We start from the raw sequence: 25,490 nt of genomic DNA on the forward strand, positions 1-25,490 counted from the left end.
TAAATACATAAAGCACCTAACACACTGCTTGGCATGTATTGGTGTTCAGTCCATTTTCTTATGTTTGATTACATGGACACATTATACAGAAATGTGATAGTGTTATGATTTTTTTTAAAAACAAATACACCAAAGATTATTCCTCCAGATAGATTGTCTCTTTGGGAACTTGTACATATCTCGACAATTATGATGCTGTTGAAGACATTTTTGTAAGTCTTCCTTTGATGTTTCCCTTAGTAACTCTGAGACACTCTGTGATTGTCTTTGATGGTGGCAAATCTTCTGAGGGTAGATATTGATGTTTCTGGAACAGCCAACAGTCATTTGGAGCTAAATCTAATGAACAAAGAGCCTGATATCCTACTATTTAAATGCTTTTCTTTGGAATTGTAAAAAATTTCAAAGACAACGTAGTTAAACTTAGGTATATATGTTTTTCCTGCAGCAAACAAATACAGCTGACAATTCACCTGAAAAATCGAAACTGGATGATACACAAAAAGGTCAGATTTTTTTTCTGTCATAAGACTTGAATGGTATATTTAAATGTTTACTTGAGATGCTTAATAATTTTTGTTTTTCATTTTCATGCTTGGAAGTTACTTCAAAACTTGAAAATTCTTTAGATTTACAAGCACCATCAGCAAAAATGCAGGTTCCTGAATTAAATGATACATCTAGGTACGTGATTTTCAAAACTCATAAACCATGTAGATTGCTGTTAATGTGACTCATTAATTACAATTCGACTGTCTAGGTTTCCCCCCTTTTTTGCATCTGGCTGTGCTCCACACAAGGAGAGAGCATTGTGTGCAGTTTTCTGCAGAATGATTTGAGCAGGGCTGGAAAGTTCTCTTGACCTATGCATCTCTACCATTATAGTCCCAGTGTTATCTTTGGTGATGTAGTTTTCTGTAGCAGAACACTGAATATCCCTCGCCAGAAAACATGTATTTCTTGGCATTATTTTATTGCCACTTTCCATGTAGGCCTCTGAAGGATGGGTCATACCTGTGATTTTTTTTTTTACAGCTTTATTGAGGTATAACTGAAATAAAATAAATTGTACATATTTAAAGTGTACAATTGGATGTATACTTTGACATCAAATTTTTGACACAGTTTTTTTTTTAACATCTTTATTGGAGTATAATTGCTTTACAATGGTGTGTAGGTTCTGCTTTATAACACAGTGAATCGGCTATACATACACATATACCCCCATATCTCCTTCCTCTTGTGTCTCCCTCCCACCCTCCCTATCCCACCCCTCTAGGTGGTCACAAAGCACCGAGCTGGTCTCTCTGTGCTGTGTGGCTGCTTCCCACTAGCTATCTATTTTACATTTGGTAGTGTATATATGTCCATGCCACTCTCTCACTTCATCCCAGCTTACCCTTCCCCCTCCCTGTGTCCTGAGGTCCATTCTCTACATCTGCATCTTTATTCCTGTCCTGCCCCTAGGTTCGTCATAACCTTTTTTTTTTTTAGATTCCATATATATGTGTTAGCATACTGTATTTGTTTTTCTCTTTCTGACTTACTTCACTCTGTATGACAGACTCTAGGTCCATCCACCTCACTACAAATAACTCAATTTCGTTTCTTTTTATGGCTGAGTAGTATTCCATTATATATATGTGCCACATCTTCTTTATCCATTTATCTGTCGATGGACACTTAGGTTGCTTCCATGCCCTGGCTATTGTAAATAGAGCTGCAATGAACATTGTGGTACATGACTTTTTTTGAATAATGGTTTTATCAGGGTATATGCCCAGTAGTGAGATTGCTGGGTTGTATGGTAGTTCTATTTTTAGTTTTTTAAGGAACCTCCATACTGTTCTCCATAGTGGCTGTACCAATTCATATTCCCACCAGCAGTGCAAGAGTGTTCCCTGTTCTCCACACCCTCTCCTGCATTTATTGTTTGTAGATTTTTTGATGATGGCCATTCTGACCAGTGTGAGGTGATACCTCATTGTAGTTTTGATTTGCATTTCTCTAATGATTAGTGATGTTGCGCATCCTTTCATGTGTTTGCTGGCAATCTGTATATCTTCTTTGGAGAAATGTCTGTTTAGGTCTTCTGCCCATTTTTGGATTGGGTTGTTTGTTTTTGTGATATTGAGCTGCATGAGCTGCTTGTATATTTTGAGATTAATCCTTTGTCAGTTGCATCATTTGCAAATATTTTCTCCCATTCTGAGGGTTGCCTTTTTGTCTTATTTATGGTTTCCTTTGCTGTGTAAAAGCTTTTAAGTTTCATTAGGTCCCATTTGTTTATTTTTGTTTTTATTTCCCTTACTCTAGGAGATAGGTCAAAAAGGATCTTGCTGTGATTTATGCCATAGAGTGTTCTGCCTATGTTTTTCTCTAAGGGTTTTATAGTATTCGGCCTTACATTTAGGTCTTTAATCCGTTTTGAGTTTATTTTTGTGTATGGTGTTAGGGAGTGTTCTAATTTCATTCTTTTGCATATAGCTGTCCAGTTTTCCCAGCACCACTTATTGAAGAGGCTGTCTTTTCTCCATTGTATACTCTTGCCTCCTTTATTAAAAATAAGGTGACCATATGTGCGTGGGTTTATCTCTGGGGTTTCTGTCTTGTTCCATTGATTTATATTTCTGTTCTTGTGCCAGTACCATACTGTCTTGATTACTGTAGCTTTGTAGTATAGGCTGAAGTCAGGGAGCCTGATTCCTCCAGCTCCGTTTTTCTTTCTCAAGATTGTTCTGGCTATTCGGGGTCTTTTGTGTTTCCATACAAGTTGTGAAATTTTTTGTTCTAGTTCTGTGAAAAATGCCATTGGTAGTTTGATAGGGATTGCATTGAATCTGTAGATTGCTTTGGGTAGTATAGTCATTTTCACAGTGTTGATTCTTCCAATCCAAGAACATGGTATAGCTCTCCATCTGTTTGTATCATCTTTAATTTCTTTCATCAGCGTCTTATAGTTTTCTGCATACAGGTCTTTTGTTTCCTTAGGTAGGTCTGTTCCTAGGTATTTTATTCTTTTTGTTGCAGTGGTAAATGGGAGTGTTTCCTTAATTTCTCTTTCATATTTTTCATCATTAGTGTGTAGGAATGCAAGAGATTTCTCTGCATTAATTTTGTATCCTGCTACTTTACCAGATTCATTGATTAGCTCTAGTAGTTTTCTGGTAGCATCTTTAGGATTCTCTATGTATAGTATCGTGTCATCTGCAAACAGTGACAGCTTTACTTCCTCTTTTCTGATTTGGATTCCTTTTATTTCTTTTTTGTCTCTGATTGCTGTGGCTAAAACTTCCAAAACTATGTGAATAATAGTGGTGAGAGTGGACAGCCTTGTCTTGTTCCTGATCTTAGAGGAAATGGTTTCAGTTTTTCACCACTGAGAACAATGTTGGCTGTGGGTTTTTCATATATGGCCTTTATTATCTTAAGGTAAGTTCCCACTATGCTTACTAAATGGGTGTTGGATTTTTGTCCAAAGCTTTTTCTGCATCTATTGAGGTGATCATATGGTTTCTCTCCTTCAATTTGTTAATATGGTGTATCACATTGATTGATTTGTGTATATTGGAGAGTCCTTGCATTCCTGGGATAAACCCCACTTGATCATGGTGTATGATCCTTTTAATGTGCTGTTGGATTCTGTTTGCTAGTATTTTGTTGAAGGTTTTTCCATCTATGACATACAGTTTTTGACATATGTCTACACCCAGGAACCATCACCACAATCAAGATAAGGACCGTATCCGTCATCTCCGAGAGTTTCTTCCTGCCCCTTTGAAACCCCTCCCTCCTGTCTTTCTGCATTCCCACCCCGACCCTTGGCAATCACTGGTCTGCTTTCTGTCACTATAGATGAGTTTGTAGTTTTAAAAATCTATTTAAATGGAACCAAACAATAAGTACTTTTTTTCTAGCTTCTTTCATTCAGTGTAATTATTTTGAGATTCATCATGTATCAACAGTTCATTCTTTTATATTATTGAGTAGTATGGAGAGTAGTGGAGCCATTGTATGGATATACCACATTTTGTTTATCCATTCTCCTGCTGACGGACATTTTGAGTTTCCAGGTTTTTGTTGTTACAAGTAAAGCCCTGAGGATTCATGTGTAAGTCTTTGTATGGAGATGTGTTTTCTTTTCTCTTGGGTAAATATATAGGAACGGGATAGCTGGATCGTATTTGGTATATGTTTAACTTTTTAAAAAAGTGCCAAAATGTTTTCCAAAGTCTTTGCAGGAATTTACCTTCCTACCAGCAGTCTTTGAGGGTTCTATTTGATTTATTTTTCTTTTTGGCTGTGCCATGCAGCATGTGGGATCTTAGTTCCCCAATGAGGGATCGAACCCACACCCCCCTGCGTTGGAAGTGCAGAGTCTTAACCACTGGACTGCAGCAAAGTCCCAATCTTTGAGGGTTCTAGTTGCTAGACATTTTTGTCAATAGGTTCAGTAATACAATTTCATTGATGGATGGACTGATGAATGAATGAACAGATCCAATACTGATGTGGGCTATTTCTTCATTCCTCTGCCAGAACCACACAATCCCCCAGAGGGTCCTCAGTGTGTTATAATTTCCTTTATTTACTTCATTAATTTTTATATGTTATTGTGGCTCCACCTCCCCAATACCATTCTTCTTCTGTGAGTTACTAGATATCTCTCCTATTGTTTTTCTGTGTCAGCCTATATTGGTTTTGGGCTTTAAGGGTTTACAATTTATATATGAACAGTGCTGTTTATCCTTTTATGATGTTAGTTTAAAGCACTCTGTCATACTGTGAAATTTTTTCTTTCTTGACCTTAAAAAATGAGAGTTCTGGGGCTTCCCTGGTGGCGCAGTGGTTGAGGGTCTGCCTCCTCGTGCGGGGGACACGGGTTCGAGCCCTGGTCTGGGAGGATCCCACATGCTGCAGAGCGACTGGGCCCGTGAGCCACAACTACTGAGCCTGTGCGTCTGGAGCCTGTGCTCCGCAACAGTGAGGGGCCCGTGCACCGCGATGAAGAGTGGCCACCGCTTGCCGCAACTAGAGAAAGCCCTCGCACAGAAACGAAGACCCAACAGAGCCAGAAATAAATAAAAGCTGAGCTGATGTCCTTCTAAAAAAAAAAAAAAAAAGGAGAGTTCTAAGCCAGGAATAGAGCCTACATTTCTGTCAGGCCATGAGCCAGGAAAGAAAAAGTAGTGTTTTTATACCATCGCTATAGCTAGCCATTCGTTGTTCAAGGATCTCTTTCAACTAGAAGGGGGTAGAAACCTGCCCTACCGCTACACTTCCTTCCCATCACACTTTCTTGTCCAGGCTTTTTTTTTTTTTTTTTTGCAGTACGCAGGCCTCTCGCTGTTGTGGCCTCTCCCATTGCGGAGCACAGGCTCCGGACACACAGTCTCAGCGGCCGTGGCTCACGGGCCCAGCCGCTCCACGGCATGCGGGATCCTCCCAGACCGGGGCACAAACCCGTGTCCCCTGCATTGGCAGGCGGACTCTCAACCACTGCGCCACCAGGGAAGCCCCAGTGTCTCATTCTTTAAGATCCTTGGAGCAATCCAGGTTTCTTCCGACTTCACCTCTTCCTCTCACATCTGCCTCAGAAGGAGTGGGGCGCTGGCAGGGGCTTCCAGCATGGTTTGGAAGTGTGCTGCTGTAAGGCAACCCTGCCGGGGCTGTGCCTTCCCAGTAACCTGCTGCCACTCTCTGTGCCTGTCTGATCCTCCGTTCAGCAGTGAGAGAATTCTTCAGCCCCACTTGAATCTGAGAATCCTTTTTCTCATTCTGAGAGGCATGGAACATTGTTGCTCTTGCTCCTAGAGGTCCAGATTCGGCTTTGGGGAAGGGGCTGCATGCTTGGTCCTACGGAATATTTCCACATAGAGCAGAAGGATAGGTCTTGGACTTATGGAGGGTACATAATTCCCCTAGAACATCTAACAGTAACACCACAGACTCTGAGTTAAAGATTCCTGACTGGAGTAATCTGTTCATCTCCGGGTCTCTGTTTTTTTGTTCTGCAAATGAGTACTTCAATTAAAAGGGACGTTCAGATGCCAGTATTGCAAAGAAATCTTGGGTACTGCTCAGAGCTTTTTAGCTCTTTCATGTTGGAATAAAACAGCACCTGTAGCTGCTTATAAATTCAGACTGAAACCGCAGAACGCATTTCGGGACTCAGTAGAGCATAGGTTCTTCTGTCTCAGCACAGAAAGAATTCAGCAAGAGGCAGAGTGACAGGTAAAGAAAGAGTTTATTAGTATAGGAGGCTTGTGAGGGGTACAAGAGGTGCGAGAGGGCTCTGCCCCTAGCACTTAATGGGTTACATTTTTATAAACAAAGGAAAAGTGGGGAGGGGGGAGAAATCCACTTTCTTCCTCATTCTTGAGTAGACATCAAGCTTCCCTCATCACCTCCTGCTCCATGTCGGACAGGGGAGTTTTCTTGTCCCCAGTGGTCAAACCAGGACGGTCATGGCGCTATTCAAATCAGCAGAAGGATGATAATGTATGCTAAAATATGGTAAGTCATCTCAGGTTTCAGTGTAATGAGGGTCTTCTACTTTGGAATGTCACCTTTCCCTTATATTTTTGTTTTCAGCATGTGCAGAGGAGCATGTCCTAGGGATCATTAACTTATCTCAACCAGCAGGATGCAGACATCATTGACTTGATGTATATTTTTGTTGTTAGTTTCGTTGTTTAGCAAGCCTGCTTTGTTTCATGATTTTCCGATTGCTTTCTTGAGTGATCATTAACTTACAATGGTCTCCTAAAGCTCCCTGAAGTTCCCTGTCTATCTATAATCCCCTAGTGGGATTTTTAACTAGCTATTTGATTTTCCTACTGTATCCCTATCAAGACTATACACACACAAACTAACAGTGTAAGACTAACTTTTTTTTTATAGGTATTTTATTTTATTTTTTTACACCTTTGTTGGAGTATAATTGCTTTACAATGGTATGTTGGTTCCTGCTTTATAACAAAGTGAATCAGTTATACATATGTTCCCATATCTCTTCCCTCTTGCGTCTCCCTCCCTCCCACCCTCCCTATCCCACCCCTCCAGGCGGTCACAAAGCACTGAGCTGATCTCCCTGTGCTATGTGGCTGCTTCCCACTAGCTATCTACCTTACGTTTGGTAGTGTATATATATATGTCCACGCCTCTCTCTCGCTTTGTCACAGCTTACCCTTCCCCCTCCCCATATCCTCAAGTCCATTCTCTAGTAGGTCTGTGTCTTTATTCCTGTCTTACCCCAAGGTTCTTCATGACATTTTTTCCTTAAATTCCATATATATGTGTTAGCATAGCTTTTTAAAAATTGTGGTAAAATAGGCATAATGTAAAATTTACCATCTTAACCGTTTTCAAGTGTACCGTTCAGTGGCATTAAGTACCTTCACGTTGTTGTACAGCCATCACCACCAGCCGTCTCCTGAGCTTTTTCATCTTCATCTTTCTGAAATTTGGTCCCCATTAAACAACTCCCCTTTAACAAAACCGAAGGATATAAGATTAACGTAAAAAAATCAAGTTTCTTTCTATATAGTAGCAAATAGAAAGACGTGTCTTTTGGTTTTATGATAATAGCAAACTGTATTTGATAAGGGGTAAATATCTGAAGTATAATATATAAGAAACTCCTACAATTCAGTAGCAAAAAAACCCAGAAAAAACACCTGATTTAAAAAAATGGGGAAAGGACTTGAATAGACATTTCTCCAAAGAAGATATACAAATGGCCAATAAGTATATGAAAAGATGCTCAACATCACTAATCATCAAGAAAAGCTTGCCTTTTTAGCACCCAGCTGATTCTAAGGCAGAGCCAGGCGGGAAACACTGCTCTGTAGCATTGTCACACTCACTGCTTACTTGCTGATGTTACCCTGCCAGCCTCTTCTTTGGATGCCTGACAGAGAAGGGCTCAATAAAGTTTTGTTCTGTGTTAAATAGCCAGTTGTTGGCAGGCAGAAGATGTATGGAAATGGATTGCAAGGTAGAAAGTTTGTCTCAGAATGGGGTACTTCCCATGAGTTGGGCTCACAATCAAAGGACGTGCAAAGGGAAAGAAAAAGTGCTGTGAAGTTGGGAAAGGAGAAGATGTTGGTGAAACAGTACCATTAATTCAATGTATTTTGCTTTTAGGGAAGATTCTGCTTTTAAGGGTGACAGAAAGCAAGAAACAAGGATGTCGGTAATGGAATCACTTTCATTGCTTTGGGGCAGTCCTTCCCGTGTTTTAGTTATTTGCATACCATCTTCAAACTTTACCATTACTCTGCTCTTTGTTTCTCAGTTAAATTTATCTTAAGCTTGTTTTATTTATTTATTTATTTATTTTTCTTTCCTCACTTCTATTTTTATTTTTTAATAGATCTTTATTGGAGTATAATTGCTTCATGATACTGTGTTAGTTTCTGTTGTACACCAGAGTGAATCAGCCATATGCATAAAGCATTTCATTTTGAAACGGAAAGTCAGCATTAGTTGTAACAAATAGTTGGTAAGCCCCCAAATAAATATGACGGAGAATAACAAAGTTATATTGAATTGTACTTTTCCTTGTATTAGGCCTTGAGCCAAAAGTCTGTTCTTGCTTTGTTAAAAAAAAAAAAAAGATTATGAAGTAGAAGAGAAATATTAAAGACCTACTAGCAGCTGAGATTTACTCTGAATAGAATCAGAAGTGTTAATGAATTGAAAAGAAATTTTTTGCTCTGAGTCAGTGACGTGGTTTTGTTCCTGTGTGTGCCCGTTTCCATCTCTCCATTGTTGTTCTTGCTTTGGGAAGCAGAGTGCTTTAAGTCTATTGTCAGTACGTTAAAAAAAAATCTCTGTATAAACAGTAAATGAAATTTTTTTTCTAAAATAAGAGATCATGGGCTTCAAACAAATTAAAGCTCTTTCTGACTTTCTTTTAGCGGTGGTTCTCAGTCCTGTAGGTTAGTGTTGGCCCAGTAATCAGGTACATCAACTTTTGGAAAGTTATCTGCCACCTCTACAGCTACAAGTATTTGATTAGAGAGGATTGTGTCTCTTTTACTACAGCCGCTTGGTGGAGAACTAATGAAATAATCATTCTCTTTTTCTCCCTTCTCCTTACTTCTGTGCCCTTTCATTATGGAAGAAAGCCCAGTCTTCTAGAAGAAGGAGTTACTTCTCTTTTGTCTAACTTTATAGTCATATGTTTAATTGCACATAAATGGTACTAACGTCCTTTTAGTAGTTCTCATTTATCACCTGTGTTTGTAAAAGTTTAATTATAGGAAGCACCTCTTCTCGGAGAGTAATGAAGATTCCAGTAGTAGTGCCAGTGAACTGTCTTGGACCAGTAACCAAAAAAGGAAATCCCTGAAGTCATATCCTAATAGAAAAAAGATAAGAACCAGAAGTAACATAAAAAGTAAGTTTGGGGCTTCCCTGGTGGCGCAGTGGTTGAGAGTCCGCCTGCCGATGCAGGGGACGCGGGTTCGTGCCCCGATCCGGGAGGATCCCACATGCCGCGGAGCGGCTGGGCCCGTGAGCCATGGCCGCTGAGCCTGCGCGTCCGGAGCCTGTGCTCCACAGCGGGAGAGGCCACTGCAGTGGGAGGCCCGCGTACCGCAAAAAAAAAAAATAAGTTTGGTGTGTGTTTTCTTTCCAGTCACTTTTCAAATAAATTATCAGGTATTAAATTTTCAATACGTGATGGGAGCAGCGGGTGCCAAAGAGATGTGATCATGTGGTCCTCCTTCCCTGATAGACGGGAAAGGGAAAATGTACATATGTAAAACGGTATGAAAGAATATGGAATTGACCAATAATTGTTAAATTTGAGCCGTGGATAAATGGAGTAAGGAGTTCAGATAACAGGAATCTGACGTAAGCTGAAATCATCAGGAAAAGCTTCAAGGAAGAGCTGGGTGGGACCTCAGCTAATCCTTGGGAGAAGAATAGGATTTGAAGAGGTGTGGAGAAAGGGAAGCATTCTAATTAGGTAAAACTAGAAAGACGTGAGAACAGCATTCAGAACAGGATCTGGAGCAGAGAATTCATGCTGGGTAGTGAGGAACAAAGGTGAGTAATTAGATCATAAGAGCTAGACATTTCAGCAAGCTGTGGGAAGTGGGAATTGCTTCTAGTGTGTATTTGGGTATTTCTTATAAGCAAACTTACCCACTGTACTCTTATTCCCTTCCATTCTAGCCTTGCCACTTTTCCCCCTCAGTAGTGGCAGTGACCTTGAGAAAGATGAAGTAAGTAAATTTTGTCTGGGCTGCCGTGTGCCCTCATGGTGTAAGCTTGAAACAAGCTGATCTCTTTCAACCACCTTTATTTCTCAAAAAACTCCTTTCTGAAATATGAGAAGAATAAACCAGTGGTTTACTAGTATGTGAACCACTTTCAATAGAAACTTCAAGGACTTCTAAACATTTTATATGAATCTTGGGTAAAAATTTAGGATCTTTTTTCATCGGTTGCAAATTTGTTGCAAGATGTTTATTATGAACTAAGCTTGAAATCTGGGCTCTTCTGATTTCCTGCAAATGTATGCTTTTTTGAATTTATATTTTAAAATAAACTTCTTGGTTTAATTCTTCCGTTAGTTCTCAGTTTGTTGACATGTTACTCCCAAAGATTTTAATGATTTAAACATTTAAGTCTTTATTTTGCAAGCAGTTGAAATGCCTTCAGCCGTTTCAAATATTGAATAAGCCCTGAAAGTTTCTTAATTCCTCTCAGTTATCCTTGTTTTATATCAAAGTAGTTAAGAACATGGACACGAGTGTCCTCCGGGCCAATTCAGAGCTTAATTTATCATGCTTTTAGCTGACTTACCTCTCTAAGCAGTTGGCTTTTGTTCTTTGTCAAATGAAATTAGATAGATAGATAGTATAGTGTGTGTATATATATACTGTATATATGATATTTTATATAAAATATGTAACATAATATATATAATCATGTATATGATATATATTATATATAATTGTGCACATATACTTTATATGTACAAACTATATATACTTATATGCTTTTAGCTGAATTCCCTCTCTAAGCAGTTGGCTTTTGTCCTTTGTCAAATGAAATTAGATAGATAGTATATATAGTATAGTGTGTGTATATATATACTGTATATATGATATTTTATATAAAATATGTAACATATATAATCATGTATATATGATATGTATTATATATAATTGTGCACATATACTTTATATGTACAAACTATATATACTTATATTTAAAAATACATATATGTACATATCACACACATATAATACATACCTAATATATGTACATACATATATAATACATATATGTACATATACTTTATATATGTGTATCACACACACACACACTGCAGAATATAGCGCGAAGTCTTTAAGAGTTTTCGAAGGGCAGCTGCTGGGATTCTCAGGGCATGAGCAGCGCTCTGCTTGCCTGTACAGAAATAGAATGTTGTTAGTGCCCTAATAGTAGCTCGTCATCTGCCCTCCCTGCCCAACCTGCCTTCTGCCATCAGCCTGGGGGCGCGGGGTGCTGCCTTCTGTGAGGCTAAGGGACACTCATGTTCTGAGGTGACCAAGAGAGTTTACAGCTCAAACCTGTGAGCCAGAGCAACTACCTAAATATTTGTTGAATAGTTCAACCTGAGACAAGGAGTTATCAGTTAGAAATAGGCCAAAAGAACAGTTTTTAGCAATATACAGCTTTTTAGAAAAATAGGTACCAAAGAAGAAACAGGAAAGCTTTGAGAATCCATAAATTTAAGGTGTGCAACTGACCAGAAGTCTGTGCTGATTTTCAGTGAGGGCATTGCTGACTTTATACAGACATTGGTATCTAGAACTCACTTCTCTGTGCTGGAGTTTAAGAGAATAACTTAGAAGCAGGGCTTGGCAAACGTTTTCTGTGAAGGGCCAGATACTAAATATTTCAGTCTTTTCGGGCATATGGTTTCTGTGGCAGCCATTCAACTCTGCCATTGTAGCGTGAAGGCGGCCATGGACCATACTCAGATGAGTGGATGTGTTGTGTTCCAGTAAAACTTATATTTACAAGAACTTTATTTGCAGTGAGCTGTAGTTTGCTGACTCCTGAATTAGAGCAGTGGTTCTCAGACTTTAGTGTTCAGAATGACCAGGAAGGCTTGCAGAAATGCAGATTGCTGGGTCCTGTCCCCAGAGTTTTTGATTGAGTACATTGTCACTGGGGCTTGAGAATTTGCTCTTCTGTCAAGTTCTCAGGTGTTGCCGAGCCTGTGGTTTGGGGGCACACTTTGAGAACTTTGACTTGGAGTCATCAGTTGATACCTGACCTAATGTGCTTCCAACCCTGCGATCTTATGGTCTTACTGGTTTTTTCAAATGGAGCATATCCAATACTTAATCATTTAAAAAGGATGTTGGAAGTGTCTTGGAATGTTTTGATAACATTCACAACCACTCAAAACAAGTTAACACTTTATAAAAAATACTATATTTCAGGCTAAAATTCTAACACCATTACGGAAAGATACCTCCAGGCAAAATAATGTCACACCTCCAAAAATTTCTGGAACGAAATTTCAGAGTAGTTCTGCCTTTTTAACTCCTGAAGATTCTGCCCAGAAGATAGGTATGTGATTTTCTGTCAATCTACGTAGAAAAAATTATGTTTTGGGAAAGGTAGTTTGAAAAAGAAGAATGTATTTCTTTTAATATCTGTTGAAGAAAGTGTGAAAGTATGATTGATCTTCTCTTTTATGCCCTCGTTAACAAAAGACAGAGGACATTGTTTTAATTCTGTTTTAACATTTGAGATCAGCTTGTGCATAAGAATTGCTGGTATTCTTCCACTTTAAAAATAACAAGAAGCTCAAATGATGATTTATTGCAGGGGTTGGTAAACTTTTTCTGTAGAGGACCAGAGTAATTGCTTTTTGGCCCCTAGAGTTTCTGTTGGCATCTATTCAGCTCTGCATTTGTAGCTCCAAATGAGCCACAGACAAGATGTAAACCAATGGGCATGGCTGTGTTTCCATAAAACTTTATTTATAAAACCAGGTGGCAGACTGGATTTGGCCTGAGGGGCCAGAGTGTGCCAACCCTTGACCTGTAAGGTTTATCTCAGCCCCCACTGTATCTTATGAAAACAACTCACGTCTTTTTTAAGTTGGTAAGAGTAGGGATTTTGTTTTCTTCACCTCTATCATTTTAGAGCATCGCACGTTGGCAGGCACATGATGGCGTTAGCAAGCACGTGACTGCCAGCCTCTTAATTTGGCTGCCACTGGAAGAAAAGAAGTGGGGAAAGGAAAATAGGAGAGAGGGAAATATAACATGAGAGGAAGAGGAGTAAGGGAGTGCATCTGAGAGAGGAAAGAGAAGGACCACGTTGAGGTGGTAGAATTCTTGCTGTGTGTTTGGGGCCAGATGGGCAGCTACTAAAGGTGCTGACCTAGTAGGTAACTGGCTATTCATTTTATCTACAGACCTGTAACCCCTAATACCCATGCATGCCCTGCAAGATACAAAGTGGTTTTTGGTTTGGGTTTGTTTTTTTTTTTAGAACTGTGTCCTTTTGCGGGAGGTAGGGCAGTGGATGTTGAAATTTAATTTATAGACTGATACTGAAATGTTATTGCCTCTCAGTGTGTTTATTCCCTTAAAACTATTCATTCTCTCTAATACTCAGAACTTCAAAGTCCCCCTTCACCGAGCGATCTCTCTTCCTTGGAGCACTCAGATATTGAAGAAAATGTATCTGAGGTATTGTACTATTTAATTGTTGGTTATTCATCGGGTTTTCCAGAATTAATATTATATTTGCTTAATGTACTAGCTTATTCCTTCTTAAGGGATAATGTAGCACCATGTGTTTCTTATTTCGACATGAATACATGTATTTGTGGCCTTTTTTTTTTTAAGACTGTGACCCAAGAGTCATTGGTGAAAAGTACTGGCTTCAAACATAAACTACAAAACTTGGAAGACAGAGGTGAGAGAATTCTAAACTTCTTTCTGCAGAATAAAGCAAAATTAATCTGATTTTGGCAGACTGGGCTGTTATTCAAATTGAGGCAGATACAATCACTATACAGCGTGACAGTTGCCAGGCCTTGGAGAGGGCAGTGCCATCTGCTTACCGGCTCCAAATGTGCCTGAAGGTCAAGGGGAGGAGCAGAGGTTTTCACTCACGAACAAGAACGTCTGTGTCAAGAAGCACGTAGCCTGGGACACAAGTCCCATCAACCGGCATGCCTCCTCTCCCACCCCACAGAAGGCAGTCCCCTACTATTATAGTGTTGTCGCTTTCTCCCTTTAGATCTGTTAGCGTTTGCTTAAAATGTTTAGGTGCTGTGACATTGGGTGCCTATATTTACAGTTGTTACATTCTCTTGATGGAGTGACCCCTTTATCATTATGTAATGAACTTCTTTGTCTCTTGTTAAATTTTTTGACTTTAAAGTCTGTTTTGACTGATATAAGCATAGCTATTCCTGCTTTCTTTTGATTTCCACTTGCATGGAATCTCTTTTTCCATTCTTTTACTCTGAGCCTGTGTGCGTCCTTAAAGCTGAGTTGAGTCTCCAGTAGGCAGCATATATTTGGGTCATATTTTATCCATTCTGTGCCATTTGATTGGAGAATTTAATCCATTTACATTTCTTTTCTTTTTTTTTAATGAATTTTTATTGGAGTATGGTTGCTTTATAATGTTGCGTTAGCTTCCACTCTCCATTTACATTTAAAGTAATCATTGATTTGTAAGGACTTACTAATGCCTTTGTATTAATTGTTTTCTGGCTGTTTTGTTGTTTCTTTTCATTTCTTCCTCTCGCTGTTTTCTTTTGTGGTTGATGGTTTTCTATAGTGGTATGCCTTGATTCCCTTTTCTTTATTTTTTAAGTATCTACTATAGATTTCTGCTTTGTGGTTACCATGAGGCTTACATAAAACATTTTCGAGATATAGTTTAAGCTGATATCTTCTATTGCATACAAAACTCTACCGTTTTTCTCTCCCCACCCACATTTTATGTTTTAGATGTTATAATTTATCTCTTCTTATATTGTATATCTATTAGAAATTATAGCTATAATTATTTTAAATTTTTTCACCCTTTGACCTTTATTCTAGAGTTCATTAACACACCACTGTATTACAATATTACAGTATTCCAAATTTGAATATATACTTTACCAGTGTGTTTTATATTTTTTAATATATTTTCATGTTACTAATTAGCGTTTTTTCATTTCTTTTGATAAACTGCTTTCCACACTATTTGTAAGGCAGATCTAGTGGTGATGAATCCCTAAGCTTTTATTTTTCTGGGAAAGTTTTAATCTTTCCTTCATTTATGAAGGACAACTTTTCTAGGTAAAGTATTGTTGGTTGGCAGTTTTTTCTTTCAGCACTTTACATGTATACATTATCCCACTCTTTTTTGGCCTGTAAGGTTTCTGCAGAGAAATCTGCTAATAGCGTTATGGGTGTCCCCTTGTATGTGAGAAATTTTTTTTCTTTTGCTCCTTTTAAAATTCTCTCTGTGTGTTTGATTTTACACAGTTTCGTTATAATGTGTCTTGCAAAAGATCTTTGTGGGTGAATCTTTTGGGGGTTTGAGAGCTTCATGAACTTGGATGTCCAGATTTCTCCCCAGATTTTGGAAGTTTTCAGCCATTATTATTATTTTAAAATTTAATTAATTAATTAATTTTTGGCTGCGATGGGTCTTCATTGCTGTGCATGGGCTTTCTCTAGCTCCGGCGAGCGGGGGCTACTCTTTGTTGCCGTGCTCAGGCTTCTCATTGCGGTGGCTTCTCTTGTTGCAGAGCACAGGCTCTAGGCACAAGGGCTCAGTAGCTGTGTCTCACAGGCTCTATAGCGCAGGCTCGGTAGTTGTGGCACATGGGCTTAGTTGTGCTGCGGCATGTGGGATCTTCCCAGACCAGGGCTCGAACCCGTGTCCCCCTGCATTGGCAGGCGGTTTCTTAACCACTGCGTCATGAGGGAAGTCCCTATTATTTTTTTTAAAAAATTTTTATTTTATATCGGGGTATAGCCGATTAACAGTGTTGTGATAATTTCAGGTGCAGAGCAAAGCAACTCAGCCATACGTATACATGCATCCATTCTCCCCCATCGGCCATTATTTTTTAAAATAGCTTTCTGCCCCCACTCCCTCTTTTATCCTTCTGGGACTCCAATAACGTGTAGATTGTTTCTTTTTTTTAAAATTGGGATATCATTGACATGTAGCATATTAATTTCAGGTAGCATATTAATTTCAGGTAGCATATTAATTTCAGGTGTATAACAATGATTTGATATTTGTACATATTGTAAAATGATTACAACAATAAGTCGAGTTAACATCTATTCCCACAGGTAGTTACATTTTTTTTTTCTTGAGATGATAGCTTTTAAGATCTACTCTCTCAGAAACTTTCAAATACACAATAAAGTATTAACTACAGTCGCCATCCTGTCTGTACATTACAGCCCTAGGACTTATTTTGTAATTGGAAGTTTGTACCTTTTCACCCCCTTCACTCATTTGCACCCCTTCACCCACCTCTGGCAACCACCAATCTGTTCTCTGTACCTATGAGTTTGGTTTTGTTTTTTGTTTTCCTTTTCGATTCCACATATAAGTGAGGTCATACAGTATTTGTCTTTCTGTCTGACTTATTTCACTTAGCATTTTGCCCTCAAGGTCCATCCGTGTTGACACAAATGGCAAGATTTTATTCTTTTTTATGACTGAATAATATCCTGTTGTATATATATATACCACATTTTCTTTATTTATCCATCATTGGACACATATTACTTCCATGTCTTGGCTATTATAAATAATACTGCAGTGAACATGGTGGGTACATATATATTTTCAAGTTAGTGTTTTTATTTTCTTCTGTTAAATACAAAGAAGTAGAATTGCTAGATTATATGGTAGTTTCATTTTTAATTTTTGGAAGAACCTCCATACTGTTTTCCATAGTAGCTGCACCAATTTACATTCCAACTAACTGCACAAGGGTTCTCTTTTCTCCACATTTTCACTAACACGTGTTATCTCTTGTCTTTTTGATAATAGGAATTCTAATAGGTGTGAGTTTATCTCATTGTGGTTTTGGTTTGTTCCAGTCATCGGTGCACCTGTTGGCTGTCTGTATGTCTTTGGAAAAATGTCTATTCGGATTCTCTGCTCTCATTTTAATCGATTATTTGGTTTTTTGGCTATTGAATTATATGAGTTCTTTATATATTTTGGATATTAACCCCTTGTCAGATGTACGATTTGAAAATATTTTCTTCCCTTTTATAGTTTGATTTTTCATTTTGTTGATGGTTTTCTTTTCTATACAGAAGCTTTTTAGTTTGATGTAGTCCCATTTGTTTATTTTCGTTTTTGTTGCCTTTGCTTTTGGTGTCAGATCCAAAAAATGATCATCAAGATGGATGTCAAGGAGCTTATAGCCTGTATTTTCTTCTAGGAATTTTATGATTTCAAGTCTTACATATAAGTCTTTTTTTTTTTTAAATTAATTAATTAATTAATTTATGGCTGTGTTGGGTCTTTGTTTCTGTGAGAGGGCTTTCTCTAGTTGTGGCAAGCAGGGGCCACTCTTCATCGCGGTGCGCGGGCCTCTCACTGTCGCGGCCTCTGTTGTTGCGGAACACAGGCTCCAGATGCACAGGCTCAGTAGCTGTGGCTCACAGGCCTAATTGCTCTGCGGCATGTGGGATCCTCCCAGACCAGGGCTCGAACCCATGTCCCCTGCATTAGCAGGCAGATTCTCAACCACTGCGCCACCAGGGAAGCCCTTACATATAAGTCTTTAATCGATTTTGAGTTAACTTTTGTGTATGGTGTAAGATCGTGGTCCAGTTTCATTCTTTTACACGTGCCTGTCATGTTTTCCTAACACCATCTATTAAAGAGACTTTTCTTTTTCCATTGTATATCTTGGCTTCTTTGTTGTCAATTAATTTGATCGTATATGCCTGGGTTTATTTCTTGGCTGTCTATTCTATTCCATTGATTTACGGGTCTCTTTTTTATGCCAGTACCCTACTGGTTTATTACATCTTTGTAATGTAGTTTGACATCAGGAAACATGATGCCTCCAGCTCCGTTCTTCTTTCTCAAGATTGCTTTGGCTATTCGAGGTCTTTTGTTGTTCCATACAAATTTTAGGATTGTTTGTTGTGTTTCTGTGAATTGTTTCTATTAATGGTATAGTTTGTTTGTATTAGTGCTATCACAGAGTTCATATAAGCTTTCTTACTCTCTTTTATTCTTTTTCCTTTGTTCTCCTCTGACTGGATAATTTGGATAAATGATCTGCCTTTGACACAGATTCTTCTGCTTCTGGATCAGCTCTGCTGCTCATATTCTCTATTATTGCATTTTTCATTTCACTTTTGTGTTCTTTCGCTCCAGAGTTTGTTTGGTTCTTTTTTTATTATTTCTATTTCTCTATTAAACTTTTCTTTTTTCTTTTTTTCGGTACGCGGGCCTCTCACTGTTGTGGCCTCTCCCGCTGCGGAGCACAGGCTCCGGACGCGCAGGCTCAGCGGCCGTGGCTCACGGGCCCAGAGGCTCCGCGGCATGTGGGATCCTCCCGGACCGGGGCACGAACCCATGTCCCCTGCATCGGCAGGCGGACTCTCAACCACTGCGCCACCAGGGAAGCCCCTAAACTTTTCATTTTGTTTGCTTATTGTTTGCCTGATTTTGTTGAATTGTCTGTGTGTGTTCTTGTAGCTAACTGAGCTTCCTGAAAGCAACTATTTTGCAGTCTTAATTAGGCAAATTGCAGAGCTCCATTTTCTGTGGCGGTCCATGACTATATAATTATTGTGGTTTGGGGGAGGTGTCATGTTTCCTTGAGTTCTCACGTTCCTTGAAGTTTTGCGTTGCCGTCTTCATATTTGAAGAAGCAGTCACCTCCTTTAGTCTTTGCTGACTGGCTTCAGGAGAGAAATACCTTTTGTCTACTAGGGATTCTGCAGCTTTCTCAGACCTTTCCTGTGGCTCTGCCTGCTCCACACTTCTCTTTCTCCGGGGGACCTCTGCAGATCACGCTTTCTCTGGAATCTGCATGGCCAGGCCAGGAGCTCACAGCCTCCTGCTGCTTTCCCTAGGGCAGTGGTGGATGCTCAAGCATGTGTGCTTAATCCCCGTCCTGCTGACTAGGGCTGGCTATCTACAAACACTCACAGTCCTTGCCCCTGGGGTGTGTGTGCAAAGTGAGCCAACCACAGGCTGGGGCTGTGTATGGGTGAGGCAAATGCATTGGTTGCGCTGTCCATGGTCCAGCTGCGGGCGGATTCGTAGGTGAGGCCTCCCCAGCAGCTCATGAGTAGGCTTCCTAATGGAGTCCCTGAAACAGTAGGATCTGCATCCCTTTGATGCTCCCTGAGAACCCTGGATTCTGTTCTCCCAGCCACTCCCCACCCCCGAGCCATGTAGTGTACCTCAGTACTCTGGATGGGGCAAGCAAGAAACAGTCTTCTTTGGCAGGGTCCCTCACAGCTGGGGAAACTGAGCGCTCCCTCAAACCCGCTCACCTTCCCGGGTGGAGAAATCATGAGCTAAGAGGGCCTCTCTTGGCGCTGAGCTGTGCTGCCTTTGAGCAAGTGGTGATGTGGCTCAAGCGAAAGTGTCCTTGTTACCCTCTTCAATGCAGCCAATCTTGGATTTTTTTCTTCCTCAGACAATGTGCTAGATCTTCCCCACTGGACTCAGACTTCCACAAAGGCCCCTCTGTCAGTAGGTGATTTTCAAAATTGGTGTCCTTTGGGGGAAAACTAGAAAACTGCTGTTCTGCTAATTTGCTCATAGACTGTTGTTTTAATGTTTACCCCGGAACTTTGGATATGCCGTGCTCCCAGAACACTGCAAGCAAACAGGATGATTACTCATGATTTTGCATTTCGCCCTCATGTACCTTCTTGGAGAGGCCTCCAGAATTGGGAAGGAGTCAGGAGGATAGCTTCTTTGTTCCAATGGTGCTATGAATGCCTAGTTTGGTGCCTGGCATATAGAGGCATTCAATAAATATTTGCCAAGGAACCAGAATAAGAAACTTAAAAAATGCTGTCATTTAGTGACGAACCTCTGCATAATTCCATATTGAATAATCATTTATACATAGTCACAACTAAGTATTATTAATTGATTTACTGATTTTTAAAATGCATTAATCCAGACAAAAGATATTTCAGTACTCCCCGTCAGACTGAGGAATTCAGCAATAAAGATTGTCTTTAATTTTTCATATTCTCGGCATAGTACGCATTGGTAGAAAAAACAAAGGAATTGGCGCTAGGAAAGTGCCTCCACAGAAGGATATTTTGGTAAAGAAGACTATTCTCGCTCCAATGAATGTTGTTGGCCTTTTATCATTTTAAGCCACAGGGTGTCACCTCAGAGTAAGATTTTTTTAAATGCTGTAACTTAGGAGAGCTTGGCTATTAATCCTAGGGTTGATTCTGTGTAGTGCTAAAAACCGTTTTATCAGAAGTATGAGTAAATAAATGTAATATAGACACCAAATTATTCTCTACAGCCTGTGCCCAAAATAAGTTCAGAAGCTCCTCAGATGGCAAAAGTCTTCAATTCTCATGACAATGAAGACAGCTGTGTTCAAAAGCAAGAGCGCACTCCTTCTACCAGCCACCCACAAACGAGTTAGCATTTATTTGAGATCACTCTAGTTTCAGTCACGGTGTGTTTACTGCTTGTGTTCATTTTTGAAGTGCTGTGTGTACATAGTTTTAACCCCTTTATGAGAATGTCAAAAAGTCCTGGTTAAAAGAGGCATGCTGTTACCATGGAAACAAAGCTGAGCCAACTGCATCACTTAGGACCTGCATCCTTTAACGAGTGCACTGATTTCCCTAGGGGAGCCTGTTCTCTCTGGAGAGCCATTCCTTTGTTTCAGGTAAAGTACTTAACAAGATTGCCTCTTCAAAAAGGGTTTTCTATGCCAAATTATTTCCATGTCCCTGAAGTGGTCCATATGGATGACCCCTGTTTAGTAGGTTCACAAATTCCAAGCAGCTCATTCAGGGGGCAACCAGCTTATTTACACAGAGTTCCTGGATTCGTCTCTCCATTGAAGGTAAATATTGTCTGTTCCAGCAGATGCCCTGCTTTTCCACGGGTGGTGCATTAGCATGATAAATCGAAATTCAAGGCCGTGCTTTGAGCTGTTGCTACAAATATGTTGTCAGAAGAGAGAAAGAAAAAAAATCCGGAAGGGACAGGACAGGCAGCAAGGAAAGAAATGTAAAGAAACGTAGTAGTTGTTCATCGGTGCTTCATTGGGGCTGGCTGGAATCCTTTCAAAGTGGTTTCTTTGGGCCCTGACTGGGATATGGACAGCATGTGAGATTCAAGCATGAGCTCCATTTATTTTGAGGCTGGAAGAAGCCAGTGCTGTGTCTGGATTCTTTCTTTGATTTTTAAAAATCATTTAGCCTTGAAACAGTGCAACTCCCTAGAAAATATCCACCCATACTTTCAAACAAATAAACACACCTAATCTAAGAGCAGTGAGAAGAGATAGTGGCACCTCTCAAAGCTGAGAGCTTTTCTTATGCTTTTCATTTTATTTTATTTTATTTTTTATTAGAGGGGCTGATTGTGGGCTCTTTCTTTTCCAAGTGAGAATGTGACCTCTACCGAAGTTTTCAGTTTATGAAAACTCTATTATAGCAAAGCAACTGAGGTGTCCCATGAAGGTCATCATTCATATATGATCATTTTATCTATATATCTGGTATTATTAATTTAGTTCTTTCTGCATTTGGTCATCCTTTTCTCTCAATTAGATATTTATTATCTCTCTTGTTTTACCTCTCGTTTTGCTATTTCCTTTTTGTTTCTTTAATAGAAAATAATCTAAGTTGACATTTAAACCTAAGTTACTCATTTTTCTTAAAAATGTATCTTCTGTTTTACCACAGGGCATGAACTATTTTAACATTGACTATTCTCTGTTTTGCATAATTTTAATAGCAAATTTCTTTTTCTTTTCCTTCTGTCACTTTGATGTTTATGACTGGTATTTCCTACTATGGTGCTATTTCTAAAAATTAGTATTTTACAGTTCCTCCCAAAAGGTAGTTTTAGCAGATCTTAAAATACTAAATTTTATTAATTTCAGTTTGTTATTTATGTAGTAGGTATTTTGGTCTCTAAGGTTTTTGATATTCCTGTATCTCTACCCTCACTGCTAGTATAAGATAATTAGAATACATTCTTGTTTTACTAAGATCCTTTTTTAGGATATAAGATATATCTTATTTTGTAGAATCTTGGATATTCTGCAGCATTTACTCACTTATTCATTCTTTCATTCAGTGAATGTCTACTGATGTCTACTATGCACCAGCCACTTTCCTACGTGTTAGATATTCTAGTGAACAAAACAGACAGCATACGGGCCCTCACTGGACCTTACCTTCTAGTGGGGGAGACATAATACCCAAGAAAAGTGAAATGTGTAGTATATTATATTGTGATAGAGGCTAAGTAAAAATTAAGCAGGGAAGGGGATTTAAGAGCTAGAGGGTTGGGTTGAAATTTTAGTTTGGATGGCCAGGGGAAACCTTAGTGTAGTTATGGGGGGGTGGGGGGAGGATGCAAGTCAGAAGAGCGGCAGGTGCAAAGGCCCTGAGGTGAGAGTGGCCCAGGGTCTGAGGAGCTGGAAGGAGACCAGGGTAGAGCAGTGGAATGCAGAAGGGGAAACTTGCCTCTTTGCTTTCCTACCATCTGCCCACCATTTTGCCCAGCTCCCTGCACATAGTAACACTCAAATATTCATTGAGCAAATTCATGAAATTAAATTCCAGAACCTTCAGGGGGGAAATCTGTAGTGACTAGCTAGATGTGAGAGGAGAGAGGGAAGAGCAGATGTCTTCCCAGTTAAGTGTGTGTGGCGGGGCTGAGTGTATGGTGGGGAAGAAAGAGCAACTGGGGTGGGGAGGAATGGAAAAGAGTGGTTTTTTTTTTTTTTTTTTTGCGGTACGCAGGCCTCTCACTGTTGTGGCCTCTCCCATTGCGGAGCACAGGCTCCGGACGCGCAGGCTCAGCGGCCATGGCTTACGGACCCAGCCGCTCAGCGGCATGTGGGATCTTCCCGGACCGGGGCACGAACCCGTGTCCCCTGCATCGGCAGGCAGACTCTCAACCACTGCGCCACCAGGGATGCCCCAAGAGTGGGTTTTGAGCGGAGATGTTGGGTAGGCAGTTGGAAACACAGGTTTGCTGCTTGAGAGAGCTCGGGCAAGAGAGGGATTTGGGGGATGCCAGTTGAAGGGATGGGACTGATGAGCTCCTCCCGGGAGCTGGCCTTGGACAGTCTCGGTGTGGGGATGCAGAGAGGTATGGATGCTTTCTGTAGGCAGAGCCTCAGGCCTTGATGGTGGGAGAGAAGAGGATGGTAAAAAGCAGCAGTGGGGCCTGGTGCTAGTGCACTATTGACAGTGATAAGATGCCACTGATGAGACAGAGGGCCCGGATGGGGTGAGGACATGTTTGGTGTGAACTGAACATCAAAATAAAAGATACTGTACTTTTTATTTCCCTACCCCTATCTTTCCCCTCCCTGCCTCCCTCTCCCCACTGGTAACCAGTTTCTTCTCCATATCTGTGAGTCTGTAAGAGGTACAAACTATGAGGTATAAAATAAGCTACAAGGATATATTGTACAACATGGGGAATATAGCCAACATTTTATAATAACTATAAATGGAGTATAACGTTTAAAAATTGTGAATCATTGTATTGTACACCTGTAGCTTATCTCACCTTGTACAGCAGCTATACTTCAATTTGTTTTAAAAAAAGAAAATGTTTAGTAAATGCTGAACTGACAACAGAATCTGTATTTAGATCTCATCAGCGGAGGCTCTCAGTCACTTGAGCTAGCGAGGACCCAAGATGAGCTCCTTTATGAGGCAGCTGTCATTTCGGTGCCGAAGCTCCTGTGTCACCAGCAGGTGGCGCCCTCCGCGGGGTGATCCGATGAGCTTCCAAGGGCCAGTCGGCCTGGAAACCTCGCCACCTTGCTCTTTAGCCCAGAGCCCTGGAAGTGGGTTTGATGCCAACCATTACTGCTTTTTGTTTGACGCAGGCTGTATCCTGCTCAGGGGAGTGTTCCTGAACGTTACTGAGCTCATCAAAGGGATGCACGTTCCCATGGGTCCTCTTTCAGGCACCAGTAGACCGAGTGCTTTGATACTTGCGTTGTTCTTAGTCAACATGCCACATGATAAGCAATTTGTAACAAGCAGGGAATGAGTTTCGCTTGCTGCTCATCAAGGCTAGATACTAACTGGCAGAAAGAGAGCGAGATAAATTTAGGACCCAAGAAACGTTGTGTGTGGTTATCAGTGAACTGCGCTTGCCTTCAGACAGAGCAGATGGTCATTTCGCTAAGGGGAAACAGTCGCGATTGGAAGAAGGTGATGCTCCAGGATGCCTTTCCTCAGTGGCAGAAGAAACAGACTTGGCAGGTAACATTGTGCACCCAGCCAGCTGGTCAAGAAAGAATGTGGCAAATGTGTAAGCCCTGAATGTCCCAACGTGAATTACGAGGCAGTTACAGTTTTAAGATCGTAGTAGCTGCAGGACCCTGAAAACTAAGCACTTTGTCCTTTCAGAGACAAGTGCATTGCTGCGCAAATTATAGATAAAAGCAAGCACTGTCTCCTCCTGGCAATTTGATTTCTGCCTCTTAATTCTTGGTGGCGATCTTCAGGGCCTAGGTCTCTGCTTTAGGTGATGATTTTTAGCTAAATTTTTGAGTTAAAAATATGCACTGTGTACAAATGAAGGAGCCTGATCTGAAAAGGCTGCATATGTGGCGGTGGCCTTCTGTATGAGTGACACTATGATACTTTGAAACAAAAGGCTCCAAGAAGGCAGATTTGGAAGCCCTAAGGTACTAGAGGGCTGTGGTTTAGAGCCAGGCAGCCTGGGTTCCAATCCCGGAGCTGTCAGTGTGAGCTTGCACCGGTTACGTGATATCCGTGTTAAAAGTGGGCATTAACAGTGCCTGTCTCACTTGGATTTTGTGAGAATTAAATGAGTTGATACATACAAATCCCTTAGAACAGTGCCAGACCCCTCATGAGCCCTTGTAAAACTCCTTGGCACCCAGAAGCTGTTATGCCAGCATTGCCCCTAGAAATGCCCTCCCCGTCGCATCCTCCCAAAATCCTCTTACAACACCTCAGCCTGCTTCTTAGACGTACTCTCAGTTGCTCTGATTTAAAGTGCTGGGAAAGTTTGGATGAAACGAGCACTTGGCAGAGAGTAAGTTTTAGTGGGAAGCAGCAGGAAGCATCCGCCGAGGACTCTTGACTCAAGCTGGCCTGGTGGGTCACGGCCAGAGTCAGCCCTGCTGCAGTCACAGCCGGGCAGCCAGTGGGGTGGCTGTGGATCGCATCTGGGCTTCCAGATGACTGTCCACGGTCTGGGCAGCGGGGGGA

General features: G+C 40.5%; 1 protein-coding gene across 1 annotated transcript in view; it reads left to right on the forward strand.

The window, feature by feature from the left end:
* SYCP2L (synaptonemal complex protein 2 like) overlaps window positions 1-25,490 on the forward strand; it is a 75,596-nt gene that overhangs the window by 27,044 nt on the left and 23,062 nt on the right. Inside the window, exons 14-22 of the mRNA XM_089918307.1 lie at window positions 449-506; window positions 603-684; window positions 8,149-8,197; window positions 9,259-9,406; window positions 10,189-10,238; window positions 12,477-12,606; window positions 13,666-13,739; window positions 13,899-13,968; window positions 24,411-24,512. Of these exons, the coding sequence (XP_089774433.1) occupies window positions 449-506; window positions 603-684; window positions 8,149-8,197; window positions 9,259-9,406; window positions 10,189-10,238; window positions 12,477-12,606; window positions 13,666-13,739; window positions 13,899-13,968; window positions 24,411-24,512 (763 nt within the window). The remainder of the gene's footprint in view (window positions 1-448; window positions 507-602; window positions 685-8,148; window positions 8,198-9,258; window positions 9,407-10,188; window positions 10,239-12,476; window positions 12,607-13,665; window positions 13,740-13,898; window positions 13,969-24,410; window positions 24,513-25,490) is intronic.

This window comes from Delphinapterus leucas, chromosome 10 (genome assembly GCF_059928025.1).
Source record: "Delphinapterus leucas isolate spDelLeu-1000000601 "Yukka" chromosome 10, BTC_Dleu_Yukka2, whole genome shotgun sequence".
Classification (NCBI taxonomy): domain Eukaryota; kingdom Metazoa; phylum Chordata; class Mammalia; order Artiodactyla; family Monodontidae; genus Delphinapterus; species Delphinapterus leucas.